The following is a 13,305-nucleotide window of genomic DNA, read 5'->3' as shown; positions in this document are numbered from 1 at the left end:
ACCACGTCGATTGTCACCTTAACTGTCTCAATCGGTCAATTCGTTTGAGAGATATCGTTGGAGAAGAAATGGTGAAAAACGTTTTTTTTTCGAAAACAACAGCATACAAAAGTATTTTCGAGCTCGAAGAGCTCGAAAATGTATTCACAATAATGTTTTCGAGGTTCTTGAGCTCGAAAACAGCGGGAAGTTTTGGGGCTGGCCCGCAGGGTCAATTGATAGACCTTTTTTTTTTTTTTGCAATACTACTATAATTAATATACGGTTTTTTGTGTAAAGTCAATCATTTTTGTTATATTATAGATCTGAATCATGACGAGTCATAATATTTTGACTTTAAATTAATGACAATATGCTACCTTAGGATCCTATTTTATTTTAAAAAATATCTTCACTTTGATAAATGATTAAGTAGTAGAATAAGATGGTTGAAACAAAGATGTGCGACACTCGATGAAATAAATGAATGAAATTTTAATATACAATCGATTTTAATACAATTTACTAATTATAATTCTCATATTTTATAAGATATACAATTTATCTATTATTGTGCACAAATTAAATGGCAAATGATTTTTTTTTTTTTTTGATTGAATCATGAGTATATTATATACAAAATTTTTTGAGAAAGAAAAACACTTATATTAGTTATTGTAATAAAACTATATTTATGAATCAAGACAATGTACTATTCTAGAGAGACTATTAAATATATTCATGGCGTGAATGGTGAATTCGTAGTTATTTTTTTACGACAATCACGCTTGCCGTACAATGTAAAATTTTACAATCGACCATTATTTAAGTCCTGTTTTTTCTAAGTAATCAAGAATTTTTATTAGTATTAATATTTTTATCATTATTATTATAACTATGATAATTACTATTATTATTTATTTTTTTTGTATACATGTATTCATTTTATCGTATACATTTTTTTGTCTAAAGGTTGTGTTGCATTCACTTTGGACTTGCTGTGATGTTATAATATTATTTTATCTGTATATCGACTGATTCAAATGAATCGACTATTTTTTTTTTTTTTTTTTGAAATTCCGCATTGACATATCTTCAGAGTACCAACAAAGGACGCCTATGAGAACCAGAGCTCTTAATTTTGATATTTAGAGGTCATGCATCGCAGATTTTTATTTTCCATTTAAATAACACGGGAATAAAACTTTTTTTTTTTTTAATTCTTCAGCTCACAAACCAATGAACGGATTTTTATGCACAAGAAATATTTTTGTAGGAAATCGAACGCTTTAAAAAAAAGGTTTCATCTCATTTTTTGATAAATCCATCTGTTTAAAAGTTATTTAAACTTGAAGTCAAATTTATAGTAAAGTTTGAGATCTTTTGACTTTTTCGGCGAAACTATCATACTCATCACAAAATGACACATTGACTTTTTTGTAGGTAATTTTATTTCTGATAAATTATTACGAATAAAGTTCTATGAAATCCCGCATTGTTTCCTAGTTATTTCTATTTTAGTGTCAAGATCTTAAAATCAATCAGAAACTTGATTTTTTAAGAGCTTGACATCAAAATGGAAATAACTAGAAAACAATGTGAAATTTCGAAAAACTTTATTCACAATGATTTGTCAGGAATAAATTCACCTACCAAAAATCCTTTGTGACATTTTGTGATAAGTCTGATAGTTTCGCCGGAAAAGTAAAAAGATCTCAAAATTTACTATAAATTTGACGTTAAGTTCAAATAACTCTGAACAGGTGGATTTATCAAAAAATGATAGGAGACATTTCTTGTAGAGCGATCGATTTTCTATAAGAATATTTATCGCACATAAAAATCCATTAATTAGTTAGTTAGCTACAAATTATTCGGTACTTTGAAGATATTTCAATGCGAGATTACAAAAAAAAAAAAAAGTAGTCGGTTTATTTGAATCAGTCTAATATATATATATATATATATATATATATATATATATATATATATATATATATATATATATATATATATATATATATATATTCATTTATTTATATATTGTTATTATTTTATTACTTTCTTCGCAATATTATATTTTATTAACAAATCTGTTGGTCTAACTAGAAAAGTATATTAACAAAAGATTTTCATCTAATTTTCTAATTTTACTTGAAGTAATGATAAAAATAATTACATACTTTAATCTAAGAATGATATTTCTTTAAATTTATTTTTATTCAGAATTAATTTTCGAGTATTTTTACTTTTAAGATCCTTAATTACACTATAACAATATTTACAGATAATTTACAATTTACAATAATTTAATTTAAGGTAATAATTATTGGTATTCGATCAATTGATTTAATTATTTTTGGTGAAATTCACAATTAATTTTGTCTTTGTGGTTTTTCCACCTAAGAACTATATAAGGTCCTGTATTTATGACTAATAGGCGATATGTTTGTTTCTTTTTTTTTTTTTTCTTTTCAATAAATAGACTGCAAAAATAATTTTTTAGTAAAAAATGGAATTAACGCAAATACCCTAAATTAAAGATTAATTTAACTTCAAATAATTTTTAAAAATAGGTCATGAATTTCATAAAATTTTTGCCTAACGGAAGTTTTGCATTTAATATGAAGACACACTTACATATTTTAGTGAATAATAATAACTTAAGTTGCGTGGACTTAAATTACATTTATAAAACTCAACTCGATTAACATTGCATATTATAACATCTTATTCAATTAAGAGTAAAATTTTTGTTATTCTATTTTCACATTCAAGAAATAATGAAACAAAACAGACCGCAAGGTTAAAAAAAGCGTCAGTTTTAGAAGACGTATTAATTAATTCGAGTGTTACTAACAAATAGACTCTATTATAATCAATATTTTTTTCTTCAGGCCCATACGAAAATTACGTTGGATGCAACATACGAATAATTGGTTACCAATTGCCCTCGTAGGTATCTCAGTCAAGATCTTGAAATCACAGTATATATAGAAGTAATATTTCGCTGTATTCTCCTTGACTTGCTCAAGATTTGCTCCAGCATTGATCAATAATGCCACTAGGGTAGTTAAACCCTCCAGCTCAATTGCAAAATGCGCGCTTGCTTAAATATGATTTTCCATTTAAAAGGCATAGACAAAATTTTATTTAACTCTGAAATTTCATAACTCGTAAACGAATCAATAAATTGAAATGACCATAACATATTCCTGTAGAAAATTACATGCTCTACGAAAAGAGTCTTAAAATCTTCTGATAAATCTAACCGTTCAATAGTCATCTAAGCTTTAATTCAAAAGTATGCTAAAATTTTCGTGTTTTTTACTTTTCCAGCAAAACTACTAGTCTTACCGCAAAATGTCATAGGAACTTTATTCTAGATCATTTTTTTTTTTTTTTTCAATCAAAAAATGTTAATTAATAATTTTTTTATATTACAGTATAAAAATTACAGGATAGATTTATCAAAAAATTATATGAGACTTTTTTTGTAGAGCGTTGGATCCTTTACAAAAATATGTTATGATCGTTTTAATTTATTGATCCGTTAATGAGTTATAAAGTTTCAATGTTAAAAGAAAATTTTCCTATTTTATTTAACTGCGAAATCTTGTTTAAGTGAGCACGCGTTTTATATTCGAGTTGGAGGGCCTAACTTGGTACGCAATTTTTTAGATGCTATATTCAACGTAATTTTGGACCGAAAAAAAAATTGATTTTATTTGACAGTTTGAGTATACATAAGTAATATACATACATATACATACATCTATATTCATATGTGCATACACGGATAGAATTTTTTGATGAAAATTACTCTGCAATTTCGAGTAATCCTGGGCCATTCCAAAAAATTAGTATTTTTTATTCCAACTTTTAATATTTTTCGTTGAAATATTAATATTACCAGACTATGTTTTACTCTACTAGTGAGTAATTCTTTAACAGCAGTTAAAGTGGTATACATTTTACACACACAAACGTATGCTAGGAAAAAAGACGATCTCTTCCCTATCCAAAAATTCCCATAGAATCCACTCAAATGCGACGAAAACCGTATAGAATCCTATAGAGTGTATTGGTTTCTATGCGGTTTTTGTCGCATTTGAGGCGATTCTAGGGAATTTTAGGATAGGGTTTATCTCTATAACAATATTTATTTTAAAATTAAAAATAATTTTTCATCTTTTCTCTTTCAACACAATACGAGTAATTTTTGTTTTCTTTTACAAAATATTTATTTTAAGTCATATTCTAATGCGATTAGATGGTTTTACATTTTTTATAGAAATTCAAACTTATTAATTGTAATTTTTATTTTAATTCAATGTAAATTTTATAAAATGAATCATCAATTTTTTATCATAACCTACGAATAAAAATTGAATTAGAGAAAATTTATTTAGATAGTTGCTAGGGGTAATTTTTACTCGTAATTGTGAGTAAAAATTAATCTGATTGATTTTTACTCACTGAAAGAGTCAAAAGTAGAAAGTCGTAATGGTCGAAGATTACTCGATTTAGAGTAATTTTTAGAGTAAACAACTTGGCAGTATTTATACTAAAATTCTTTCCGTGTACAAACATTTATAAATTAAATCCTGATAATTTTGATTTCTACATTTTAATTTTGATTTTCGGAAACAATAATTCAGGTCTACGTTAAACTGTAGAATTATATAGATCCACGTAGATTGAGGTCAATCATTATAGATCTACGCGGCTCTTAACCATTTTGTCGCTAGTTTTGAGTCTTTGAATTTCCATGAAATATTATATATATCTTAGTACACGGAGAGAAATTTATGGTAACAATTACAATATATTATGGGAATGGTTCCCATAATGCACGGTAACCGGTTTTTTTGAAATATTGATTATAGGAACGGCACCCATATATATTATAGTTATCATTACTATAATATTATAGTAATCCTCACCATAATATTATGGTAACCATTACCATAACATTATGGTAACCATTACTATATATATGGTAACCGTTACTATAATATTATGGTAATCATTACCACAATTCTTTCACATGTGATATGGAAACTGTTACCATAATTATGGGAATTGTTCCCATACTTATGGGAACTTTTTCCAGAAAGTATGGGCCTATATCCCATAATTCCAAGTAATCATTACCATAAGGGTATGGGACGATATTTCATACACGTACTAGGAACGGTTACCATAAATTTATTTCCGTGTATGTGGATTATAATCATGAATATACATGCTGAGCAAAATTATTAATTTTAAAAATACATGTTGAAATTATTAAAATAACCTGTCTTGCTTTAGGGTTGGTTTTTTTATTTTTTTCTAAACTTCAACATTTCCATCAGACCATAAATACATAACTACTAGAAAATATAAAATTAGATCAAATATAAATGGATCAATGATAATTTTTTGCAGTGCACCAAGTTAAGTTTTTAAAATTCTTATTCAATCAGACTAACAACAATAGCAGCAGCGAGATAAATCTTATCGTAAATTTTCATTTTTCATTATGTCACAATCACCGTTACCATTACCAGCATCACTACATACAATGTACATCGTTAATTCATAACTTATTATAGTTCATCAAAATGTCGTTCATTTTTTCTGAAATATTAATAACTTATATAATTTCATATTGATATGTAAAACACATTGCCTAAGTTTTTACGTTTTTGAAGTAAATATTATTACTTTTTGTCATTTTCGTATAAACTTAGCAAAGGCATTCGTTTAAGTAGTTCTTTCATTGTTGGTATACGGTATGTTCATATAGTATGTAGTCATTAACACACGCGCAACACTTTACTGAGCAGCTGTGGCAAGATGATGTTGTGTGGACCAATGCGGTGATGCAACTGAAGCGGTGGTTGTTGGTTGTCGGACAACGGGGGCAAATGCACTCCCTCCTCCCACATCACCAGGCGAATAGAAAATGCCGTATTGCTCGTGTGCTATAATGATAAAAGATTAAAGAAAAAAACATGAAAATGATATTAAGATGCAATAGTAGTAAAGAAAAGTAAGTAAAAATGACGATTAATAGGGAAATATCCATAACAAATTATAATTTATTTATCACATAAATTAAGACCAGTTCACTCTAGAGGATGTAGACTAAAATATCCCAATAATTATTTCGAATGCTTCAAACAATTCAAAGATAAATTTGTTGATAGACTGTCTGCGTTTGCAATATTGCTCTTTTGAATCTATTAATTCTAAAAGTCCGTGATCTTATTCAAAAATTATAATCTGTGGTTCTGCATTAATTTCATTTACATATTTCTTAGTAAATCATCTACCTCTGTTGAACCTAATCCGTGTAAGAATTAAATTTTTATCAAAAAAAAAGTGAAGGTTTTTATTTTGTCAATTTACAATTCAAAAATACTAATATTACGAATGGAAGTTTATTTTCAATCAATTACTGTTTGTTTACAGTAACGTGTTATTAATTAATAGTAAGAGCTAATTTTAGTGATTTCATTGAAAACTAGAATAATTATTAAACATTCATCAAGATGAAATAAAATTATGAATAATTATAAAAAAATGTATATTTGATTGTTCATTCACAGTTGTGCATAATATGACCACCCTTGAAATTTTTTTCTTTAATTTTTCTGTTGAAGAAATCTTATTATGCACAAATGTATTAAAACTTTATTGAGTTTTCAGTTTTGGATGTACCAATAAACTCTATAATTTTATATTCAACAAGTAATAAGTATACTTACGAGAAGTGTAAAAGGTTGGACTGATAGTGTACGGATTAACAACAGCTGAATAATTTCCACCAGTCGTATAACTTTGGGGTGTACTTGCAGTACTTCCACAATAGCTGCTACCACCACCAGCTCCACTACCTCCACTGCTATTGCTTGTTACTCCTCTTGGACTTGCACTACTACTTTGTCGATATGTGTCAATACTACCACCTACGCTGCCGCTACTGCTACTACTGCTGCTGCTACTACTGGTATTACTACTTGCTCCCCCACCTCCTCCTCTTTCACCACCACTAGCTCCCGTGCTCACAGTGTTTCCGTCTAAAAATAGAAACCTGCCCGGTCAGAGATGAATTCACATGAGTATCCCATGGCTCTTTATCCGAGAATGTGGTGTAAACATTTAGAAAAAAAATAATACAAAAAAAAAATATATCAACATACCATCAGTCCATTTCGCTGTACTGCTACTACCATTCTCTTGTTGTTGTACAGTAACTGCCAATTGACCTGTATAAGAATTAAAAGATGTATTGGCAGAGCTGGATGTAGGTACAGGTACATGATTTGAGCCTGGACTTCTTGGTGCTCCACCAGTGATTGCTGAATTACCTGCTGATGTTGTTCTTGGCATACTATAAAGAGCTTCTGCTAAATCAGCGGCTCTTTTAAGAATTATTTCTTTTGGTAATTTTTCTGGATCACCCGGATGGCGTGGAATTAATTTTTGTAGTCTATCAAAGCCGTAAGCAATCGTTGGTTCATTCAGAGCTATATATCGTCAACAATAATAATATGATTATTTCTAATATATTTTTTTTTTCGTTTATTTGTTTGATGTACATTCAATATCACTGCAATTTACTTACAAACATAATTAAATCTTCCTGGTGAACCCTTACAAAATTGTTTGCTTTTATACGACAACGTCACTTCGACTACACCAGGCGTTTGTCGTGGTGGCGTTTGAACTTTAATAGCATGATCCGTAATTAGCTAAATCAAAAGAAAGAAAAAAGAGTTATAAAACCATACATCTAGAGATGGTTATAAACGGGTCAATCATCTTTTCTTTTACCTCACTCCAAACCAACATAGATCCAAAAACTACTTGTAATCCATCGAAGAAATGTTCTCCAATAATGATTACCGTTGATCCGCCTGAAGTCCAACCTTCACTAGGAGATATTGCTTTTATACAAGGAGTTTGCAACGGTAATGCTGGATATAAACCTTATATGCAACAAAGAATATAAGAAACTATTAACATAGGTAAATATTAATTCTCGATCAAAATTTTGTCATGACATTATGTAAGGAACTTGAAATTCAACAGTGTAATTTAATAGTCTGCCTAAAATCTTTTTAAAATTTGATGTTCATTGTCGTCGCCTTTCGATAATGACGATATTTTTCGTTGATAATTTCGTCGAACCTAATTTGTTTCGATACAAGCACTCTTTTTATGTAACTCCCTAAGAAAACGTTTTATCTAAATACCCTTTTGTATACTATGCTATTATTATGTTATATTGTATTAAGGGATGGCCGCAAGAAGCTTCGACTTTATGGCCAATTAAATAAAAAATAATAATAATAATAAATACAGCTATGATTTCAGGCATAGGGTCATTTGCAAGAAGTTCAATAATGTCTTAAAGTAGAAATACCATTCGTGGCCACTGATCCATTTTTGGACATTTAATACTCTATTTTAATTAATGAACACCTATTAAATAAAATTTCTATTATAACAATGAGATAAAACTATCTTTCTGCACATTTTAGAAATTGATTATGCCGTTGCGTCTTTTACAAATTATTTTATTTCAAATTTTCAAGTGCCCAAGACCGGCTCTAAAGTGGCCAAACACGGTACCTTTACCCCATGTGAAAATTTATAGTGCTCATGTATGAACACTTAAAGAGTTTTATCGTAAGAATCACCCGAAAATTTGAGTTAATGGTGGGACAACTCGATATTCGGGAGAGTCATACTATTTATTTCAGTAATTTTTAACAAAATTTCATTGACATTTACTCGAAAAGCTGGCTTCAATTTTTAATGTAAAAAAACACCGTCAAATTCTCTGCTATGCATACAGAATCTCGGTTACGCTATATCACGCAATTCATAGTAACTTATCAGTACTAGAATGAACAAAAGAAGCTGAACCTTTCCGGACAAACTAAAACTTAAAAGATTTCTGAGAAAATTGACATGCGGTATAATACGAAGTATCAAAAAGACTGGAATTTCCGAATGAAAATTGAAAAATTTTCTACAGCAGCTATTTTTTTTTTTTTAGTTATTTTTTATTGTAGATAGGCATAGTTAAAGAGTTATCTTTTAGGGTATATTCTAATAAAATTTTTTTAAAAATTACTGAAACAAATAAAATAATTCTCAAGAATATCGAGTTGCCCCATCATTACCTAAAATTATTGGATAATTGTCACAATTAAATTCTCTGCGAGTAATATACATGTATACAATGACTGTGATGGTGGTTGTGGCAAGAGTGGCATTAGTAGATGTAAGTTCAGTAACAATATAGCAGGCCTGCTATTCTGACTTCCAAGCCCGTGCGTGACTGTAAGAGAGTAAAACACAGGATGACTTGAAGATAGCTCTCACTTAGCATTCACGAACCAACGCGCGAAAACCCAGAAAGAGGTTGAGAAGACGTCCAACAATTTCACATTCTCTTTCTTACTCCCTTTCTTTCGATGCTGATATAGCAGATAGAAAAAAAAATTAGAAAGTAGCGTTGATGCAAAGAGGCAATAAAAGTAAGTTAAAAATTTTTTTAGGTAAAAAACAAAAAAGTCTTGAGAACCTCACAAAAAAATAAGAATGGTGGATCGTTCAAATTCTTCTGTACCGTCAGGATTTTTACTATTCTTGCCATCGCCACTAGCGTCACCCCAGTGCCAACAACGTTTTTCATTGATTTACATCTTGTCTTAGGAGCGCACACTAAGAGGAAACGTAAGAGTATTATACAGAAGGGGATGAACAATATAAGCCGTTTGTATGCGTAGCCTATACCAAACTTTGCTGAATTGCGCTACGACTTTTTATATTTTAGCCTACTACTGCTTTACATTCATGTATACGAATGTTTATATATATATTAGAGTGGTCCAAAGAAAACAGTTTTTTTTTTTTTTTTCAAGTCCCATCATATCAAAAGTTTCTGTAAGGTATAAAGAAAATTCTCACCAAAAGCCAGCGTGATATTTCAATTCTACGAAGGGCTCAATCATTTTTTGTTTTTCCATATAAATAGCATATGGAAATTTTTTTTTTTTCGTTTTCTTCAGTTAAAACTACGAAAAACTTTTTTCCTATTTTGATGGAAATTTTTTTATAGGAAATTTAATTCTCTGCAAGAAAAGTTTGAAATAGTTTTATCGTAATCCTAACGGCTAAAAAGTTATCGGGCTTTGAATACCAGCAACGAAAAAAAATATGATCAGACATGACTTAAGAACTTACTTCGTATTACGATAGATTTGATTACGTAATTTTTATTTTTTCTATGTGCAAAAAATGAAATTTGATGTACATACTTAAATACTCGAGAAGAATGATTTAGATCTGACCAGATATAATTATAGCTGATCAGATCTCATTATATCTGGCCAACCACCGGTTATATCCGGTCAGATCTAATCAGATATAATTAGATTTGAGCTAGATTCGGTATCAGACATGATTATATCTAGTCAGATTAGCTTATATCTCGTAAGATCCGATCAGATAAAACTATATCTGAACTAAATACAACATTGAACATAATCAGACATTATATCTGCTCAGATATAATAATGTACATATCTTATTTTTATAGAAAATTGTTTATATCTGGTTAGATCTGCGTATATCTCGTGAGATCTAATCAGATATAACTATATCTGGACTAAAAACAACTGTATTTACACCAAAACTGATACTCTTCCGGAAAGTATCAAAGAAACGCTTGGTAACGGTTATGATTTTCTTTTAGTTTCCTTAAGTTGTGGAAAACAGGGGATAATCAAACCAAATTTACAACGAATTAATTCTTTGACTCATGTTCGCACTATGAACAAGTTCTTAAACATTATTTGACATAACCAATCAACTTGTTAGCGCAACTAAGTATGAAAATATTTTAGAAATCTATCAAAAGTTGAACATTTGAAAGACTCGAGAAAGCGGCACCACGCCATACCAAGTTTTGTTTCCGCCACAAATTTCTGTCTGGTTTGCTGCATTTTTTATTTATTTTCATAAAATGAATTTACTTAATAAAAAAATTTCTAAATATTAAGATTTCATACAAGAAAAATTTTTCGGAAGTAAGTAAACATACAAAAATTGCCGTTAAACATTTGGCGATAGCGTGTTAAATTTGACACAGCAGCGGGAAGCTCATCGCGCGATCAAAGTTGTTCGGAAAAACCACGTGTACTGCGAAAAGTTGAACAAAAAATAAGTGATGCTAATAGCATGCGTCGTGACATGTAATTTGAGCATCCGAAAAAGTCCGGGAACTTCAAGGTTATAAGGAAAAGCGTGATAAAGGAAGTAATTTTTAACGAGATTGCTTTGAACGAGCGTAGTCTAAACTTACATAAAGTCTAAATAAAACAACTTGATCAGCTCAAACAGTAAGGCCAATTTCCAAATTTTCCAAAGAACAAATTTTTATTCCAAAGATTTAGTTGTTTGAATTATTTCATTGAGAACTAAGACGAAGCTAAATCTGAGTAAATTGGGCTTTTTTCGAAAAAAAAGATTGTTTATTGGACTTTTTGTATTTGATCTATGATAATTAAGGCTCATTCTCCCTTGTCATCAAGTTGGTGGCAACGTTCTGATAACTTACTGCTTCGACGTCACCAAAATAAACGCAAGAAGTTGACGACAACAAGATGTCAACTTGTACTTGAGTTGAGGGCAATAGTTGATGAGACATAAGTTATGGCAAACTTTCTATTCAACTTGTCTTTATCTAGTGACACCAACTTTCTGACTAGAAATGCTTACTATCAGGAGCGATAATTCAATTAATGAATCAATAAAGTTTCAATAGTGGCCCATTTTATCTCTGATTCAAATTTTTTTAGTTTTTGATAAAATAATTCAGACAACAAACACATAAAATAAAGAAATATTTTTTTTTTTACTTAAAATTTTTAATTAGTCCTACTCTTCGGACTGACCAACTCATTCTTTTTTTACAAACCATCTGTAAGTATTTTTAAACAAAAATATTACTTTGTTTCGAAATAATGTCCACTTCACCCCCTTTTCCCTATATAATTATTAAAAAAAAAGATATGGATATATACATATAGGCGTTTTTTGTCAATTTCTCGGGAGGCCCATTTCGCTAATCATTTCAAATTTCTACTTTCTTATGACCGGGTAATATTGATACTGAGTACATAATTAGGAACCAAAAAAAGTAGAATCAGAGAAAAAAGTCACATGGTTCGCCTTTTTTTCTTAACGCTCCAATTTTGACTCTCCTCTTGCCTTCGTTCAAATCCAGTCGTTTCATCAAGCATAATGATAAACAATCATTTGAAAAACAGCTTGTTACTTAATTATTATCGTCTTCTGGAATTTTCGTTCTTTAAATCCAGAAACAACTGTTTTCGAGTTCTAAGAATTAGAACAATCTTTTCGAGGTCAAGGAGCTCAAAAACAGCGGGAAATTATGGGACTTATCTGCAGAGTTGACCAGTTAACCAAAGGGCACTACTACAAGAATATTACTCTAGGATGCATACTTTTATTTCACAAAAATAGAAACAATAAAGTTAGTTTTGACGTGGTACCTAGGTACATAATAGAAAGATATCTATTACTCAGTGGCGTGGCTATAATACAGCAAATACGTATAGGATCAGTATTATAAGCGCAGTATTCTTAAAAAATTAGGAGTTAACATTGCTTTCTTTATAGTACCTTCTATAAGCCCCAAACTGCTCTAAACTTTGATTTGGCTTAAACAATCAAAGCGCCTAATGGCTCGGAAAGTAGAAAATTCATCAGTAACTGTTGAACACACAGGAAGAAGTGGATAATAGCTTGATAGAAACTGAATGGAGAAAACCCTTTTGAAGGTATGATGAGAAGTTGTGTCTCTCCACACGGTAAGAAATGCATGGCGTTCAACACCATGCTGGTATGGTCTCAAGACAGATACTAAAATAGTATGTGAAATATTTCAAGACAGTATTGTAACGAGTCCCAGAAGTATGGCGTTATTTACTATACCGTATAGTACTGGAGCTATTGTATTGCTCACACGTATGCATAGCAGGCACGGCGAAACAGCATGGCCCTGAGACCCATACTCCAATGCCGAGGGCACAATGCTACTAGTTTTTTCCGCCATAATTTCCGGCGTGTCAATCAATGTATACTATCGTATCACCACCAAAACTATATAGATGTCGTTAGACTATGTTCATCGGCCAGAATCAATGTGGATACGGCAATGCAGTATGGGCCTGACGGCCATACTGACATTGCAGCGTCCGCGACAACTATTGCCAATGTTACTATTCCCGCAAT

General features: G+C 30.3%; 1 protein-coding gene across 2 annotated transcripts in view; it reads right to left on the bottom strand.

The window, feature by feature from the left end:
• Nucleotides 1-2,024: 2,024 nt before the first annotated feature.
• The window catches only part of LOC130674672 (transcription factor collier), a 157,440-nt gene continuing 146,159 nt past the window's right edge, over nt 2,025-13,305 (bottom strand). Inside the window, exons 9-13 of one of the 2 annotated variants that reach the window (XM_057480070.1) lie at nt 7,807-7,961; nt 7,598-7,724; nt 7,173-7,499; nt 6,738-7,049; nt 2,025-5,951 (exon numbers count right to left, since the gene is read on the bottom strand). In XM_057480070.1, the coding sequence (XP_057336053.1) occupies nt 5,803-5,951; nt 6,738-7,049; nt 7,173-7,499; nt 7,598-7,724; nt 7,807-7,961 (1,070 nt within the window). In that variant the 3' untranslated portion in view covers nt 2,025-5,802. Of the gene's footprint in view, nt 5,952-6,737; nt 7,064-7,172; nt 7,500-7,597; nt 7,725-7,806; nt 7,962-13,305 lie in introns of those variants that run through there. The other variant, XM_057480071.1, reaches the window with a different exon arrangement.

This window comes from Microplitis mediator, chromosome 9 (assembly GCF_029852145.1).
Source record: "Microplitis mediator isolate UGA2020A chromosome 9, iyMicMedi2.1, whole genome shotgun sequence".
Lineage (NCBI taxonomy): Eukaryota > Metazoa > Arthropoda > Insecta > Hymenoptera > Braconidae > Microplitis > Microplitis mediator.
Note: the sequence above shows the minus strand (reverse complement) of the source record. Positions and strands in the feature narration are given on the sequence as shown.